An 18,821-nucleotide genomic window follows, 5' to 3' on the forward strand; every position below is an offset into this window, starting at 1 on the left:
TTTACAGAAAGGAGATCGAGCGTCGAATATACGCGGAAGGATTTGAGATTTGTCAGACTCGTTGGTTGCAGCTGACACCCGAACAGGTCGCGGAGTTCTACAGCAATCGCTTCGGCGAACTGAGTTTCCCTCATCTGGTGGCGTACATGTCATCGGGATCCATTATAGCGTTCGTATTAGCAAAGGAGAACGCTGTTGAAGAATGGAAGAGGCTCATAGGACCAACCACGGTATTAGAATCCTCGAATAATATTTTAAGAAACAATTTTCCTTCTAATCGAGATTTATTTTAAGAATCGCTTCTCAGGTGGCCGAAGCGCGTTTGTATTTTCCTGACAGCATCCGAGCGAGATATGGTCGTAAAGGAGACAACATAAAGAACGCTGTCCACGGCAGCTGCGGTCGCGAACGGGCCAAGAAAGAGATCCACTTTTTCTTCCCCGAATGTAGATTTCTCTTTGTTTTATATTTCTCCACAATACTTAATTTTCTTAACATTTAGTAGTTATTTCGATATCAAACTAGAAGTCTCTTCTTGTTTTTTTCTCAGTTATAACTGAGCCCTTGCTGAGAGACGAGACGGCTGAAGATTTTTTGTGGGACACTATTAACCCGGTTCTAGTCGATGGTCTAACATTGGTAAAGTAATCCTTGCCAATGAAAAGTTACATGTATATTTTGTCTCAATCCTATTTCATTAATTCTAAACAAATTTCTCTCTACAGTGTTGCAAGCACAGACCGGCCGATCCTGTATTATGGTTGGCACACTGGCTGATCCTGAACAACCCTAATAAGCCTAAACTACCGGAAGATCTCGCTTTAATTCCGACATAATTCTCTCTGAATCATCTCGTGAACCATCGACCTGTTCTACACTTTAACATGCAATACCCGTCTTACCCACTGGATCTATTTCCTTCGAAGTTTCTTGACGACGACATGATGGCATCCTTTTGGCTCTCCTCTCCGCCGCGGTGGTTTGTGGACTGTACCTCGAAACATAAAAAGGAAATTTCAAAGTTCTGCCGTGTAAAGTAAAACTCGCGTTGCTGAATTTTTATATTTTTTCCTTGTCTTTCGTTTGATGATTAAATTTAAAAGAATATTAAATATTCGTAAAAATTATTTAATATTGTTCTACAACTTTGAAGAGCTAAAACTCTTCTTTTCAGAGAGAATTTGTTTTATCTTATCTGTATATCGTTTTAGTCAGAACACAGTGAGAGAGGGAGAGAAAACGAAGACGTGGCAATAAAGTATATTACTCGCGCGACGCACACATTTTATTTCCAGTATATAATTACCTGGATTCCACCAAGCACTGAACGATTTCGATAATCGCTGGCTTCTCTCCGCTTATCCGAGAATAGTCCCGTTCGCCATTCGCGTCTTCCTCGTTCTTCCCGACCTCCACGTCACGGTCCGTTCGCCGCGAGGTACTCTCCTGCCTCTTTTCCGCATTCACTCCGCCCGCGATCGGTCGCCGTTCGCGTTGCTCGGGCCTCGAATTATCGTTCGCGCTCTGATTTTTCGTCAACACTCGCGGCGCACCGTCGACGACATCCCGTCCGTTCTCACATCGCACTCCATTCCGCTTCGGCTCCGCTCCGTCGATCTCGAAACGCACTCGCACCGCCGCTGTACCGTCCACATCATCGAAACCGTCGCGGCTAATTTCCTGCGGAGCCTTGATTAATTCATTGTCGACCTCGCCCGCCTCGTCGCCGTGCCTTGTCTCGCCGGTTCTCTGTCCGTTATCTCGCGATCTTTTCTTGGATGGATTCGGTGACGGGGAATCGTCAGTTCCGTTGACGGGTGACCTTCGAGACACGACGTCATTAAAAAATTAACATGTGTAATAACGATGACTTCGATTTATGTTAATATTTACGTTAATTTATGCTTATTAAGTATTGATATGCTATAATTTTCCATCACGTTCATGATCATTGTAAGAAATTTGTCTAATTAATAAATATTAATATGTAATTATAAAAATTATATAGAATTTACTTTAAAAGTGCAAGATTTTTAAAAAGAGAAAGAGAAAAAAGACTCATTTTGTTCTCACCAATTAGTTTTAATGATACAAAATTTTATTTATATCAAGCGAATGATAATAATTTATATTTAAATACAACTTTATATATCGTAATGTTTATTTATTATTAGCATATTGATAGGAAATTGAGGATACCTTCGTGATGGGTACCGAGGATCCAGCCAGATGGGATTGATCAACGGCGATTTCTCGGATTTGGCGGAGCTGACGTGATCGGAGGAGCCGGTACCAGGTTTGTACCAGGGTGACGGTATCTTGAGGGACCTGCCTAAGGCCGGGCTGGCACCCTCGTCCTGATTAGAGGGTAAGACGGACAGGGAGACGCCCCGTCGTTCGGCCAGTCCGATCGGATCAACACTGGCCACCTTCACGTCCCAAGGATCGACGATGGATAGCAGCACTTTCTGCGTCGTAGAACAGAGACGAGATGATGATCACAGAGATCTGGGAAGCGTGGGAGGGGCGGTACGCGAGAACGGCGATCGCTGGAGCCGTCTGTGTGAGTGGACTCGTTAAGTCTCGTTAAAGTTATCCGCGGTGGACGCGCTCTCTCTTTCTCTCTCTCGCTCTTTGCGTCTGATTCCGATCGGGACGAGGCTGACTCTCAATTATAAAAGCGCACTCGTGGGAAAGATACGTCGACGTGAGAAATTCGAAAATTCTCCCGAGCGATCTTCTTCGCGGAAAAAAAAGATCCGATTCTTTCGGAGTAGGGGAGACCGGGGCTAACTCAACATCGGGGCAAACTTGACACTAGACTTTTTGCTAATTTAAATCTGTCGTAGAAACTTGCCTTTCCTACTGTAAATGCGTCTTTATGTACTAGTATTATCAACGGGATTTGGTGACATTCTGAGTTATAGTGTAATTTTTAGCGCGACATAAGCGTTTTTGATGGTGAAAAGTAATTTTTCTGATCTCTCGAAAATTTCTACTCTTTCATCGAGCTTTACTCTTGCAAACCTATATGTAAGTGATTTTCATGGTAAATTTGATGCTCTATATGAATCCGATAATCGTTTTTGGATATTTTCAAAATTTTCATGTTTTTGAAGTGACAAAAGTGAAAAACGACGTCCGGGGCAAAGTCAACACCACGCCGTTTTGTCGGCTCTCAGTAACAAACGACGATGCTTGTCATGCAGCCGTATGGCTCATGACAAATGTATGCGCACGTCCGATCGCGAGTTTACCTGCATTAATTGTTTTTCAGACATGAGTTTGAATGAAGATAATTGAAAGTTCAACAATTTTTGTTTTCATTATTTTAAATAATTGTTCTAGCTACTTTATTCCGAATTTTTGTACTTTTTAAATACACAATAAACAATGTATTTTCATTTTCAGACAGTCAAAAATAAGTTCCAGATCAAATTGTGTCGATTAGACAAAGTGTTGAGTTTGCCCCGGCGGGGTGTCGAGTTTACCCCGGCATTTTTCAATTCGAAAATTTGTCTTTGCGTCACTTTTCCTTTCCTGGCGGCAAAACAAAGCGACGTACAGCAAAACTTTCTGAATCAATTTTGTACCTGAAGGAACACTCTTTAAATATATACCATTGAATTTGCCTAAAAATTTTAATTAAATATTAAAAATTGCCTTTGAAAAAATAGTGTTGAGTTAGCCCCGGTTTCCCTTAATAAATTAATTAATTGAAATTTCAGCGACTTGGTAAAAACACAAGATAAGATAAAAAATTTCTTTCCAAATAAAACTATGAATTTATGCGAGTAACGAGTTTTTCCGAATAAAATACAGTGTAGGATGAATACCTAATCGGTAAATCAATAGTTTTCAACCGATTCGCCGATCGAATTGATGGATCATTTTTAGCGTCTGTAAGTTTGAATCAATGATGGCGCGTGCTCATCCTAGCGCAATAATGTTATTCTATAATAGCTCATCGGCCTTTTTGCTACTGAACGTGAATCATTTGTCGGCAACATCCTAGGAACATAGAACTCGTAATGACATCATGGTGACGTTATCGTGACTTTATTCATCATTTAACAATTACCTGGACATGTCCAGATAACTTTTAAGTGATGAATAAAGTCATGACGACGTCATCGGGATATCATTACGAGTTTTATGTTCCACCTAGAACAATGCTAATTTTTCAAAGAAGTTTAACGTCTTTTAGTCTTCGGCATTTACCGATTTGCCGAATAGACGAGACAGGTGAATCATGTAGAACGGTTTGACAGTTCGATTTGTTTCTGCTAGTTCCATTACGTAATGACACGTAAATCCATAACGAGTGATTGTTTATGTGATTGTTATGTCACGACTAACAAGAAGAGCTAGTTAAAGCGTGAAGTATTATCCATCAGAGCGTTACGGAACAGGAAAATCTTTGCAGCGTCGATCTACTTTGATGCAAATCTATGCACATTCGAATTGTCGCGATTCGTTTCAAGTTCCGTGCGTAAAACTATTGTTCTTTTCGAAGCAAACGTTTGAAATAGCAGTTAAAACTAATGCTATTTCGATACAAATTTGAAGGAATAATGCATTTCATGATATATAATGCATTTTCCTTGATTATCGGAATTTTTAGCCAGATACGCATTTTTCCTTGTTATTTCAGCATATTAGAACGATGATGAAACTGTGTCGATCATCTCAGTAAAATAATGGAATTGTGTCCGAAGAATCGTGAGATTTCTTAAGAATTCAGGTCAGCATCAGCATGTGATTAGATAATAATGCAGCATTTCGCAAATGAAGTTATTGTCAGGTATATTAATAAATCATTTATTAAATCATTTTTATGTCGTATCTCGCTTTGTAACAAGAATAAATCTTTAGACTTTGATAACAAATATAAAAAAAAACCTTCGATAAAATTAGAAGTTGATATTAAAATATTGAAGTTAATACAACAAACTGTATACATTGAAAATAAACAGCGGCAATAAAGTAACTTGTTATAAAGTTTCTGTTACTACACGGAGAGAATTTTCTCTTAAAATTTACCCTGAAATTATGGTAGTTGTGGGACAACATGTACCACCAAGAATTTTATGCGAGCTATTCTGATTAATATCTATACCATAATAAAAAATATTAATATCTATTACATTAAAATATAAAATATGTTTGATTAATTTTACTAAAATATATCTAAAATATATTTCAATAATTTTTCAAAATTTACCAATCTACTTGGTAATTTTTATCACGTTGTTTGTAAAATGTCTTTTGTACATTTTAAAAGTTCCTTGGTTGCCAAGTTGTCCCAAGTTTGTAGTGAATTTAAGAGTAAAATATAACAAAAAATTCTCTCCGTGTACAGTTGGCTTTTCTTGTAACAGAATGAGCGTAAAATAAACAAATAAAGTGAATTACAGAAGCTATACATATAACTCCTATATAGGTGTAAAAAGTTAATTACAGATGTGAAACCATTAATCTGTCAGAGCTATGGTCTGTAATTTAAAATTATAATCAGGCTATTATATTGCTCTATATAATATATTTGACCTTCTTTTTAAACTATAATAATTAGATTTGCAACGTAATATTAGCTAGAACGTACCAATATAATTTAACATTGTCAATTTTCTTCAACTGTTATCTTGAGAAACGTCATCGATAAGGCGGATGTTTTCAAATAAAAAAAGATTTTAATCTTTTGTAAGCATCCTGCGTTTGTTAAGATAGCTCACGCAAATATTATAATATTTGTCTTTAACTTATAATTATAATTTTATAAATTTTGAATATAAATATAAACTGACAGCATTTCAGAAATCACGAGAGACGTTGTCACTCTAATTATACAGAATAGAATTATATAAATTATTATAATAACGTAGATGAAAACAGTAAAGGAGCTCTCAAATTTCTTATACTATACTTGAATATCTTAAGAAATGTTAAAAAAGGTAAAAAAATAATTTAGATTTTAATATTTAGAATATTAATTAGATATTTTTAAGGAATTTAATTCACGTATAAAATTCGACTTATAAACGGTAAAGCTATACCTTTTCACCACCAGCCTTCTTTCGCTTTCTTTTAACGCGATCCATTTCTTTCAGACCTACAACAAGACCTTCTCAGCTGTTCTTAGCGTCAAGCCGGCGATTGGATTAAATCCGCGATAAGCGATTTCTCTACAAAGGAGTTCCACCTTCCGGAGCAGGTGGTCTTAAACTGATCTGTCGTTCCGTATATCGGCGGCCACTTAGCGATATCTTCTTAGACCGTCTTGCATGTATCGGTATCGCGTATACGAGGTCGCGTGCACACGCGAGAGCCTGCATACAGCCAGTTACAAAGGTATATTACGTAGAATGTGTACATCCACTTTATACACTGGTGATCGCGAACACGGTAATCTTGCGTAGCCGCGAGTACATGACTCGCTTCGAGCTTGTTTGTGCTTACATACTTTACGATCGGGGACTTTAAACCGAGATAGTATTGCAGTAATTATAATGGGGAACATCGTGCGTTATCCTTCTCCGCTGGGCAGCGCGGCCGCATTCCGCTGGAATATTTCCAACGAGTTTGCAATCCCTCCGCATGGCATTCGTGAACTGGTGCTTGTATATGTAAGCCTATTGTTAATTTGTTCGCGAATCAAGATTGTTTGGTTTTAAGTCTGGAAACGCGGCGAATTAATGAGGAAAAGGTGGTCTCACGGCGATCTCATTGAAAATTCTCTGTTTTGCGAAAATTTTCAAGATTCCACCTGGGACGGTCCTCATTTTCAGGACAAATATGTTGCGGCACTGGGAAAGCCGTCGCATTATTTCATCTCGATATTGTTTGCTTGCGTGTATGCCATGCGAATTCGCTTCACGTTATCAGATACATTTCAGATAACGCGTTACGTAAAAACAATTGTATTGCATAGATTGTGTTTATCGCGTTATTTTATCTATAACGCGTAATTATAATAATAATAGGCGAAGGACACTCCATTAAAAAAAAGCACAAACAAGAGTTCTATTTCTTCTGCTTTTTATTATACGCTTCTCAATAAGATGGCTCATAAAGAAATTGAATAATACCTCTCTCGCTAATTCGAAATACTATAGTTTTACAGCAAACGTTTCGCGAAACTGATGTTACACGGTAAATTGGAGCATTTGTTATTACGTACTATGATTATACAGAATATTTTAATTAACGCCTAAAGAGTTAACCGTAATGATATGGTCTTGTAATAACAATAATTAAATTATACTATCTAATTCGTCATTCTGCGTTTGACAGGCTCGTTAGCACGCTAATTAACGAGATTAACAAACAAATCGATTGATTTCCTAGTGAGACATTTAAAAAAAAAAAAAAAAAAACCGACAAACACAAAATAAACAAAATCTTTTATCGAACAGCTTGAAATGAAAGACAATTTTCGACACATTCGTACGACCTACGACACTAAGACTGTCGTAAGGCAATGACCGAATTGTAATAAAAATACTGCCAGATAAAGATAATTTTACAAAACTGTACAAAATATCATTAATCCGACTATCTTCAGATCTTTCGCATCAGAAGTCTCAAATTTAACTTGGACGTATCTCTGCGCTCACCCTGCACTGATTTTCTCAAAAAATACTCGCTACCAATAAACTCTACCAATTAACCACCCAGTTTCTTTATAAATATATTATTGCCATTCTCCAAATACGTGGCTGCTCCGGTGCCACAGACATTCTTTTCCGATCTAAAAATTATTCGTTCGACTACTTCATCGGGCAACGAAACCACTAAAGGTCTCGACGCGTTACTTCGAGAGAATCTTTCTGTTGCCGGTAATATAATAACCAATGAGACCTTCGGGTTTCTCGTATCTCAGTGATATCGGGTCCGATCAGGCAGATCAGATCGTGCGGAAGTTTCATTAGACACATTGAACAGAATTACATCACGAAAATTTTGTCGTTTGTAAATTCTAAATTAAATGTTAGGTGATAACCCGAAGGTTTATTCAGTTCATTTATTACCGTTTATAATAACATTTCCGGACGCACGTACATTGCTAACTACAATTCATAGATCACTTTGCATAATTTTCTCACAAAACCTTTCTCTCCCTCTCTCTCACTATCTATCTATCGACAAAACAATAGAAACCATTATTGTAACCGTCTTGTTCGCTCGACCGGATATCTAGGTGCACGCGCGAATATATCACATCGTATATCGATCGTCTTGTATGTGTGTTCACTCGGATACTCGCGCGTTCGATTATAATTACGCTATATTATGCTCTATATTTCTATTATCATTAACAGTATCATAACTATGCTCTCTCGCGAGCATATATATATATATATTTATTTTTTATTTTTCTCTCACCATTCGGATTTTACATTGCCACATACATTTCCCATTCGTCGCACGCGCTCGATACTCCATGAATAAAGTTTAAAAACGTTAACGGTAATAATATATCTATCTTTTTATTTATTATCTGCTGAAACTCGCAGTTAAGTAAGCGACGTGTTTAGAACGAGTGAATTTTAAGCGCTACGAGAAGGCAGGATGCGTACGTAGGAACGGAAAAAAAGAAAGAAGGAAAAGAAGAAGAGAGGGAAAACGAACGTCAGATCATATGAGCATAATGTGCAAGAGAGAACTGAGCTCCGGATATTCGCTTCCTACCGTGGATATCTACTAAGCCGAACGCGTATTACGGCCTTTTGCAAAATCCCGCTACGCGCAAAGTAGTGCTAAACGTTATCTTTATATGTTTCTTACTTGCTGTTATTATCAATATCTCTTTTAATATTATTAATGAGTATTATTTTTCTCCTTCTTATAAGGTAATAGAGGAAACCGTTATCACGCGACCTCATTACATTATTGTTCCGAGTTTTTAACGCCTCTTCCTCCTTTGCTAAATCTCGTTCACGCTTACATAATCGAGAGATGAGGGGGGGGGGGGGTAGCCCGAGATAAAGTTTCTCAATCGCGAGAACGTCGATTTAAAAATAGTTCTCGACTCTTATTACGATCCTTCGATTCACTTTTGCGATTCACGCGCAGTTCGCAGTTTTGCGTAATAATCAGATCGTTTTGTGTTTTTAGCACTACGCGAGACACCCATTATTAATCTTGCGGAGCAAGTCATTATCGATCTTATCAAAACGCACGCATACACACATACACACACATACAACTGAGTTTCTTCTCAAAAAGTATATATTTGTAATATTAATATGTACAGTTTGCTCTACTTTTTATTGACGCTAATACTCTATACATACTAATGAATTAACAAAACGTTTAGAGGACTGATCGATATTTTGCATATCGATTACGGGACACGTGGTACCAGCCGTAGCCACGCGTGTGTTAGGAATCCGTTTGTTACGCAGGATAGTTTAAAAAGAAAAAAGAAAAATAAGAATTCGTGCCTGCTTATAATGAAGTCATCGATGAATATGATATGTATCTATTTCATCTTTTCTCCCGCAGTCTTCTGGCTTCTAATCTTACAAACTCTCGATCGTAAAAAATATGAATGAAACTTACCACAGCGATAAATTGAACGCGCTGCCGATACTATTGAGATCCCTTACAAACGTGCGAAAAAGCGGTGGCTCTCGTTTTAAAATATCCTGCGCAACGAATTGACAAATTATTATTGATTTATAAAATATTGCACATTAGAAAATGCACAGGGTACCGTTTCTGTCGTGAACGCACGATCAATAACCAGATCCAACGAAAGAGAGTTTCGAGTCTATTAGGCGAGCGAGAGAAGGAACGTTTTACGTAAGACGATCGATTTTCTCGCCGGAAAACGAGTTGCGTGCTGTATATAATAATTCATAGGCCGGAAGGATAGGTGGTTTCTAGGCGGACGCGACCGTATCCCCGTGGTATAATAATAGTCTACGACAGTCTACGTATATCTGTACACTAATGTAATTCTCTTATATGTCATCGCGTGAGCGATTTTGTTCATCGTAACAGAAGGAGAAACGGCACGTGTTTCATCGACGAAACAAAAGTCCCAGCTATATTCGATATATACGTAAAAATCAGATTTATTCTTTTGCGCGCTGACTCGAGCTGCCGTCAAGGTTCTCTCTCCAGGTCATGGACGCGAGCATGGCATACAATATAAATCCGGGTTTAAATTTATACATCACATTTCGTTTTTCGATCAGATTACTCGCGAGCGCCGCGGTAATCCGTCGAATTTTTGTTTCACTGGTTTGAAGCATTTTTTTCACCGGGATTTATCTACATTCGCGTATGCGCGATTGACTCGTTTCGACGATAACGGTGGGAAATGCTTTCTCGGTGCGCAGTATCGGTAATGCACGGCCAAGCCAACAGATGGAAAATTTGATATGCTACAGGTGCTATGCTAACTCGGTACCGTTTTTTCTAAAGACAGCCCTAATCCTAGTAAGAAAAAATTTCGACTACGGAGAGACGAGATATCCCGTGAAAGGATCCTCAACGTTACACACAGGATACGTCTTAGCGTCGTACGTTACGTCATTCCCCTGGGTCGTCCCACTTCGCTTCCTCGGCTATTCGATCGAAGCAATCCGAGAGGAACGTATACTGTAAGCACAACATTAGGGTAATTGATCGAGCGGCAGGCTTGCATGAGATTATACGCATGTCGCAGTTGCGAGTCGGTTCGCGAAAGAATCGGCGAGTACTTACATAGGGGGTGAAGACCTTAAGCCAACGGGGTGGACGATTATCCTGGCGCGTGTATTGAAAGCAGAACGCCATCCCGTCCTCGTCCACCTCCCACCGGGCGATGGTGCTCCATTGGAACTCGACTACCTGCGACTCCAAGGTACCGTCTTCCTTCGCGGCGTGCAACTTGAAGGCCGCCATGCCCACCGCCGGCACCACGTGGCCCTCCTTCCTCGAGTCGCACGCGCAATGCGGAAACACGATGTCGCCGTATCCGCTGAGCTCCCTCGCTAATTTCAGATACTGGGCAGAGACAAGATTTCGCGTAAACGCAACGATAAACGCGCGGTCGAAGATCGATTTGCCTTCATTCAGTACAAACCTCGTGCTTTCTCGACGCATCCTGCAGAGCTTTCAACTGATACAATCGTTCTCCCGCGGTGATGTGACCCCTGTTCACTTCGTCGATCGTCTGCCAAAATATCCAAGTCAATGCTTGCTCGCTCAGAGACCTATTTATATTGAAGAGCCACCTTCTTATCGCTAGACACGTCGCGCTGGCGGTCGAATAATTCTGAATGTACAAAGTATGCGGATGTTCGTGAGGTTGCAGCTTTCTCTCTGCAACACAATGGCAGTGTTAAGTCGCAGATAAGCTCGGTAAATTTATTCAGAATTTGCAAGAAGTGACGAACGAGATTCTGACGCGTACCGAAATTGTACTCGACGATCTCGAACAGGTAAAAGTACTTTGCGGTTTCCGCATCTAAGCCGACTCGGCAGCAAACCGCGTCGTAGACGTCTTTCACCGACGCCGCCTTGGGCACGGTGACGGTGACGACTTCGCGATCAGGTAGCAGAACCTTGAGATCAACCGCCGGACCCTGATCACCGTCCTCCTCCAGTCGATCCGTCAGAAATTCCTGCATGGCATCGCTCTCCGCTATCACGCGCACCGCGCAAACCTTCTCCAAATACTGCTCCAGACCGCGTCTCCTCGCGTCAAGCTGCTGCTCGCTCAATCTGCAACGTGAACGAAGGAATTCTTATTCTCCGAGATACGCGCAAATGATGTATCTCGTTTTTCGCGAAGAGAAACTTGTAAAACGCGAGTAAGTACTTTAAGATCTGTAACGTTCGATTATAAGGCGCGCCACGATACTGAATGGACTCATTCATTCCGCGGTTGAACGCGATCTACGCGCGGCGTGGGAAATTATAAGCGTGAGGACATTACTGGAATGGCCATTTTCCCGGTAACTTCGGGAAATTGAAGCCTATGAACTCCTTCTTCAGCGCCATATGTAACGCCGCGAATTCCCGATATCGGCGCGAGCACAAGTGCCTGCCGGCCATGTGGACGTTGAAGACTACGAAGCGCTCGTGTTTCCTCTCGCGGACGTGATAATCCGGCACGCTGATGGGCAGAGATCGCTTCTCGCTGTAGTCCACCGATGCGTAGCTAAACAAAAATATGACGCACTTAATACTTGTACGTTGATGCGCGCACGCATGTGTGTACATCCTTTAATCGATCAATCTAGATAGATTGTGAGATCGCCAGTTATTAGAATCATCAAGGTTGCTATTATTTCAAACGTCTTATCGGCGGGATAATCGCGACGATACCAGCAATATTGTCCAAAAATATGTCAAGCTGATAAATCGCAAAGTTTCTCATCTCACATCTAAATAGCGTGACATTCAACGCTGTTAAATATTAAAGGATGAAATTTAAACCAATCCCTTGAGTTATATAACATTTTGTTGTTTTTAACTATCATGTGTGTCGAAAATTATTATTATGCAACACGTGCATGGAAAGTGCCCCATTACGCACGCTACGCGTGCGTGATAGACCACTTTCCAGGCACTTGCAACATAAAATAGGGAGTGTAAGCCGTGTGTAAAGATGAAAATTCCCGGGTGCGGTTACCGCACTCGCCTTCGGCTCGTGCGTAAACTCCGCACCCGGGAATTTTCATCTTACCTCACTTGTTACACAAATAACTATTTTAACACTAAACAGTATTATTTTAACTTCACTGGCTTAGTTAAATTAACATTGTTTTAAATTAACGATATATTGAGTAGGAGCAATGGCGATGTATAGGAATTAGTTAAAAATTAAGACAATTGAAATTTAACAGTGTATTACCTCATATCCTCGCAGGGCTCCAGTCTCTCCGCTTCCTGCGGCGTCACGGAGATGACGGTCAGAGTGAGGACATCGCCGCCCGACTTGATCAGATCAACCACCTGCTTGTGAGTGGCGCCTTCGACGTTGACGTTGTTCCTGCAAATAGATTCTGTCATTATTATCCCCCTCACGTCTCTCTCGCCACCGATACACCGTAATACGCGCGATTCACAACTTGAACCGACCTCAATTGCGAGCGCGGCGCACCGGGGGAATTCCACCGCCTGCGATTCTCGATCCACTCGCATTGCAGCGCGGTCATGTAACACGTCAACATATTTCACGCCAAGTGCCACGCTCTTATCGGCGCTATTGCGTGCTAATCACGAGCTATAAGCCGCGTCGCAGGGTTCACGGGGCACGATCGAGAGATTCGCGGATGAACGACGATCTACGGGGCGATTTTTGCAATTCCGCACGGCGCATATCCGATCTTCGACGACCCTCCGCGACGAAAGGGAGCAACAGGCGGTCCTTCGACGAGGTCGCGATCCGGTCCAATCTCTCTCCCGTGCGTTGTCGGCTCTCGACCGCGAGTCTCAGCCAGTCGAAAGGGAATAGGTATACCCGGTAATCGGCCTTTTTAACACGAGTTTCGAATTCCGACCGGTGAAAGGACCGTCGCGATTGGTCCGCACACGGAGGCACGGCTCTCCCCGGAGGTCGTCGAATGTCGCCGTCGCGGATTTCGCACGTATGCGTGCGAGGAAAGACGCGTCGCACACTTTATACATTTTCGCTATCGCGTTGTACCGGGTGGGATCCGTTGCAAGACGTTATCTGGATCTCCGGTCCTCGTCGATCGCCCCGCTTATCGCGTCTTACACGCATTGCCTGATTCAATAAAATTTTGAAACTTACAAATTTTGACATATTTTTGTACGTGATATATGAATTAATCGCTACGTATATTAAATACTTTCGGGAGAGCAACTTTCTCGAATTTGATCGCAGCTCGAGGTTGTCGTACTTAAGGAATTACGTGAGGTAACGATCAGCATCAGGTATGAATACCGATGAACCTGTAAAATATAAGTTTCTTCTCAGCAGCGCGCGTATCAAAGCGCCGAACGTGATACCGAAAAATATGATATTTTTCGCCGGCTGACGAAATTAGATCGGGCGATCGGTCAAGAATACGACACTACGTGTGTGCTAATCTGCTAGAAGATAATGCGTTCTGATGGGCGAGTGTGTGGGCTCTCGCGAGCACACAGACGTGCGGTATTTATAAGCATTCGAGTGCGTGTCATTGTCTGGCGATAAGTTTCTTCGCGCATCACTTCCTTTCTCCGCGAGCGGATTACAAATGCACCGTGACCGTGGTGGCTATCCGAAATTAATTCACAAAGCACGGGCCGGGTCCGCTAATTGCGGCCCGACCGAGATAATAAAGCGTGGAAGACGTAATAATTCGCGCCTAAGTTAATGAGACCCGTCCCCCCTCCCTAATGGAGCTTAATGATTGACGCAATTCCGAATGAATGACTGTTCGCTTTATCGGATGGATGCAGCGAGAGCGGCACCTTTTATGCAATATTCACTTATCGTCGCTCGTTAAAACGAGAGTCATCGTCAAATCTTCGAGTCCAGCGATCTCAGTTAACGCTATGATGTATCCATTGTTTAATTTATAACTTTAGATTGGGACAGTTGTTCTTATTGCCGAGTATTATTTCCTCGATGATCAAGAAGCACATTTCCAGCGGAGAAGCTGCTTAATGCACCGCGTGAAACAACTTTTGTGGAAACCATACGAGGAGTAAGCCTTTTAAGGACATTAACATGAGAAGGTAACATAAAAGAAGTCATATATAGAATATATGCATAGCTAACGAGGAAGCACGTAGCCTGAGGTTAATATTAAAACTCTTATGCAAGCAACGTTAGGGAAAGTAAAATCGAAATATATGAAATATACAAATTATATGAAAAATATGAAAAATATAAAATAATGAAATGAAGATCGAAAGAACATTGGCCGAAGTTTCGGAATGTGCCATTCAATTTAAAAAATTCTTTAAGCTCGTTGCGAGCAGCAAAAGCCGGCTGTGGTAGACGACAGAAGCCGCAAAATTGGACGAGTGAAAGCGAGAGTCTCAATCACTTTTACGCGATAATATACATGATTAACGGGAAGAGAAGAGAATATAACGGAGAGAGAATCGGCGAGACGTTCACCAATTTGCCTCCCTCAGGCGTCGGTGAGTCGTCGCCAAGAGCCGCGGGGGGGAAGGGGGGCGGGGAAAGAATAATCTCCTTTCGATTTTGAGGAGGATGAGAAACGACATTGCTGAAATTGCTGGGTCCCTCGCAAGACAGCACGCGTCCTTGAACCTTGAACCGCGCGGAGTTTATGGGAAGCTTGGACCTCTGCGAGAGGATCGTAAACAGATTCCATCTCCGCCGATCTGCGCCGTGATAAACAAATGAGCTTATTGTCGCGACTATTATAAGTGCGAGACTCTCGATACGTCAGTGGTATCAGGCCGGTATATCGTTACGTTCCTCTCTCAATTTCATTAATCGTAAGTCGATTCCGTTGTTATCGAAATAAAGATACGGCGCGCGCAGCCCTTTTAGTCTGAGTGGCCATCGGGATCTGCGTCATACCTAAAACAAGTATATTTCTCGAGATTGATATGGTGTATCATCGATTTTCTGCGTATAGCTTTATCTTCGCGTTCACCCAAGCGTTCACCTGTAGCGTCGTAGCAATCGAATCTACCAAATATGGGCCACTGCGAGATGTACGTACGTGTACAACATGAAATTAAACTCCATGTGCAAATAAGTTGGTCCGGGATAAAGCGGTAATGTTTTAAGCAAATTAGCATTTAATTAAACGGAACACGGTTACCGGACACACATAGGCGGTAATGATCGGGTTATGCAAATTCAATGGCGCTAACGACCCCGCCGACGGAAAGTGTAAATGCACCTAGCGAGTTTAAACAGTTTCAGTTAACTAACAGTTAACTCGCGACGATAAAGATGTTCGCACGTCGCGTTTATCATATTAAGCGTCGCGATCTTTTCGACGTTAAAGCGAGCCGAGGGAATAAACTCCGAAGCATGCGTGTCTATTTATTATTTGTCGGATTAAACCGAGGATAAACTAGTGGGATGAGACTCGAGGGTATACCTCGCGTATTTCTCTTCCCCCTGGAAGGATCGGTTCACCGGTGATAGCTAACCGGTTAACGAATAGCGAAAAATTCGTTGAAATAATCGGTTAGCCAGTCTCTACGACCGGTAACCGGTCTGAAGCTCGCGGGCACGACCGATTTTGCAACTGTCGCGTTTGTTAGGCTTCGCGAACGAGACGTCAAACAGATTGAACGTATTCGTCACGCATCGTGCACGTTTGTATTTATCGTTCTTACATCAGAATTTGCAAAGCGGATATACGCTCACGTGTATGTGTACTGGTCCGCTCGGATTTTATCGCCGCCAGTTAGCGCGATTAGTCTTCTCCAATGATTATCCCGTCGAAAAGTTGTACGCGCAATGTGTAATCTGTATCTTTGCGACGCCCCTGTATTTTCTGATAAGCCCCACGATAAAAAGAAAATGTCGACCATTCGCCGATATTCCTAATGCGCGATAAAATTCTTAACGCCAGTTAGTCAGCCTAGTTTTACTTTTAAAAAAAGATAAGGAAGATAATTTACGTTGTTAACTTAAGCGAGGTTGCTGGTATCGGGCCCCGCAGGATTTCCAAGTATATCAGAAGATTATCTAAATCTGCCTTTCCGTGTGCGATGGTCAGAGCTGTAATCCTTGAGAAGCCATATATGATAACAGGCTAGTTGCCAAGCGAGTTGATCCTCGATGAATATGCATACGGTTAGAGAACGTTTAATGTATCCCCATGAAGTACCTTAAACCCGGACTGTCGACTGTACGTAGCTTTTAGCATTGATCGCGTGAGCGAAACATCGAAATCCCGATTGTCAAGTGGGAAAACAAAGATCCAGATCCATTCCTAATCGTGTTTCATAAGTTGAAAGACATTTAGATAGCCTTACAAGAGTAACGCGTGGATTGCAGACGCATTTATTGAGACTTTCGAAAGGAAAATATTTAAACTGCACAATCTTAACAGCTGTTTGCAATTTGTTTGCAAATCTCGAGTTCTCTTCATATTTAAGCTTGACTACGAATTATAATTATTATTGAGAATCATTAATCTTTTATAGACTTTTAGAATATTAAAGTTCTATTAAAGTTTTATTCTTCTTAATACACATTTCCTTTTCCTTTTCTTTTTAGAACCAGTTAATTATTAGGGTTATAAATCAAATTAAAGTAACGTAATTTTTTCTTGAAAAGGCAGAAATATTATGCGTCATAAAAGATAATAAATTATCTTTAGAGGCATTAAATAGCATCTATAGAATATCAGAATTAACTTATCATTTCTGTCGTTGAGTCTATGGAAACATTTCTGTGTTCGATATGAAAAACTTGCATCTCGGATTACGTTTATTCTCCTTGGGAAGAAAAATCTGCCACGTATCTAACATTCGTTTCTTCTTATTGTCACCATATGCGACGACAAGCACAAATACGGTGCTGTACAGATCAAAGCAAGCACTAATTTCATAAATATTAACTATAAAACTATAAAGTTGAATCTTCAACAGTAATTTCTAATAACTTGTAACAGACTGCAAAAAGACTTTGGCTTGATTTCGGATATTGGAGCGCGTTGATCTGTACATCCTTATTTCCTGCATCATCCAATTTGCAAGTTTTTCATTTAACAGCCTCAGGATTCGTGGTACACCTTGGTATACTCGCGAGTAAGTATATCCAAAACATCCCGTCTCTCCTCCGAGTACTCCGAAACGCGTACTCCAGACCAACGCGTCTCTCATTGCAGACGCGCCTCGCGTTTGATTCCTCGTGGTTCGAGTTGTGAATCGCTCCGGTTCGAATTCCAGCGCAATTTGACGCAGAACCGGAGCCGCGTCGCGTTTTCGGTCAGGGCGGTTCACGTCGGAATTTGCTTCTACTGATGGTGTTCACCGAGAGGCGAGCGCGCGGGTCGGGAACGCGGGTGGAAGGGACCCGATCCCTTTACTCACACTTCCAGGATACGGTCGCCCTTGCGGACGCCGGCCTTCTCGGCGGCGCCCCGCGGTAGCACCGCGCTGACGTGCTGCAGCGGCGCGTACAATTCGCCGTTGATGCTCCGCAACTGTCCACCCTCGCTGACCTGGCCGCGTACGTTGAACCCGAAGCCCGTCTCCGTTTTGTAGATGGTCACGCACCGCGGCCCCTGGCCGACCGGGTCCTTGTCCGGCCCGGCGGCCGGCGGATGCTGCGGCACGCGCGCGTTGTTGTTCACCATTGTCACGGTCGCCGCTACGTTCCTCGCACTGCCGTCCTGATTCACGGCTGGCAAGCGGTGCACCTCCGACTCGCAGTCCGCCATGTTGCACTCTGGCCCACTCTGGCCGCCCATTCACGACGGCTGCGGGCTGCTACCATACGCTATCATCGCTCTCGTTGTCACTTGGACCTAGGGATGATAGTCGAAGTGGAAAGGGTATCGATGTTGGCGGCGAGGCGTCGAAGCCGGTATCGATGCCGTGGCGAAAAGTCCTGGGTGAACGATATTCGAATCACGAGCGGAACGTCGATATTTGCGACTATCGATTCTAGAGACGTTTCACGCAAAAGTTATAATGATTTAAAAGAAAAAAAAAGAAGAAGCATAAATTAAAGCTTAAAGTAACGTTTATTTAATTTCCTTGGATTGTTGCAAGGAACAATGGACGTGATCTTTGATTTTTTAAGTAACAGGGTCTTAGCGATGAATCTGCTAAAATAGGTCTTTCGATATTCAAAGAGAAGCAGAAATAATTTTGCTTCTAATAAAAAGCGGAGGAAATCATAATCTTCCAGTAGTTGATTG

General features: G+C 41.9%; 2 protein-coding genes across 7 annotated transcripts in view; both read right to left on the minus strand.

Moving 5' to 3' along the window:
• The window catches only part of LOC112464812 (myogenesis-regulating glycosidase), a 14,374-nt gene extending 8,030 nt beyond the window's left edge, over positions 1 to 6,344 (minus strand). The window contains exons 1-4 of one of the 5 annotated variants that reach the window (XM_025032043.1): positions 6,057 to 6,344; positions 2,200 to 2,468; positions 1,307 to 1,822; positions 903 to 988 (exon numbers count right to left, since the gene is read on the minus strand). In XM_025032043.1, the coding sequence (XP_024887811.1) occupies positions 903 to 988; positions 1,307 to 1,822; positions 2,200 to 2,468; positions 6,057 to 6,101 (916 nt within the window). In that variant the 5' untranslated portion in view covers positions 6,102 to 6,344. Of the gene's footprint in view, positions 1 to 902; positions 995 to 1,306; positions 1,823 to 2,199; positions 2,499 to 6,056 lie in introns of those variants that run through there. The other 4 variants (XM_025032033.1, XM_025032051.1, XM_025032068.1 and 1 more) reach the window with 4 other exon arrangements.
• A 677-nt stretch (positions 6,345 to 7,021) lies between these two features.
• Positions 7,022 to 18,388, minus strand: LOC112464872 (sorting nexin-27). Of its 2 annotated transcripts, none has more exons than XM_025032133.1 (7): positions 17,989 to 18,388; positions 12,854 to 12,991; positions 11,933 to 12,157; positions 11,408 to 11,718; positions 11,078 to 11,316; positions 10,717 to 10,998; positions 7,022 to 10,611 (listed from the first exon to the last, which is right to left on the minus strand). In XM_025032133.1, exons 1-7 carry the CDS (start codon positions 18,366 to 18,368, stop codon positions 10,543 to 10,545), a joined length of 1,644 nt encoding a protein of 547 aa, XP_024887901.1. In that variant the 5' UTR covers positions 18,369 to 18,388; the 3' UTR covers positions 7,022 to 10,542. The 2 variants fall into 2 exon arrangements, with proteins under 2 accessions (XP_024887901.1, XP_024887906.1); XM_025032138.1 differs by lacking the exon at positions 17,989 to 18,388 and adding an exon at positions 13,081 to 13,685.
• Positions 18,389 to 18,821: the final 433 nt, after the last annotated feature.

This window comes from Temnothorax curvispinosus, unplaced genomic scaffold (assembly GCF_003070985.1).
Source record: "Temnothorax curvispinosus isolate PA1 unplaced genomic scaffold, ASM307098v1 QBEX01001498.1, whole genome shotgun sequence".
NCBI lineage: Eukaryota > Metazoa > Arthropoda > Insecta > Hymenoptera > Formicidae > Temnothorax > Temnothorax curvispinosus.

Coding starts and splice junctions, on each gene's coding strand:
- LOC112464872 (XM_025032133.1), bottom strand. CDS start 18,368: ATGGGCGGCCAGAGTGGGCCAGAGTGCAACATGGCGGACTGCGAGTCG. Junction 12,992..17,988: donor GGCGACCGTATCCTGGAAGT/GTGAGTAAAGGG, acceptor ATCTATTTGCAG/GAACAACGTCAACGTCGAAG. Junction 11,719..11,932: donor CCGGGAAAATGGCCATTCCA/GTAATGTCCTCA, acceptor TTCACGTTGCAG/ATTGAGCGAGCAGCAGCTTG.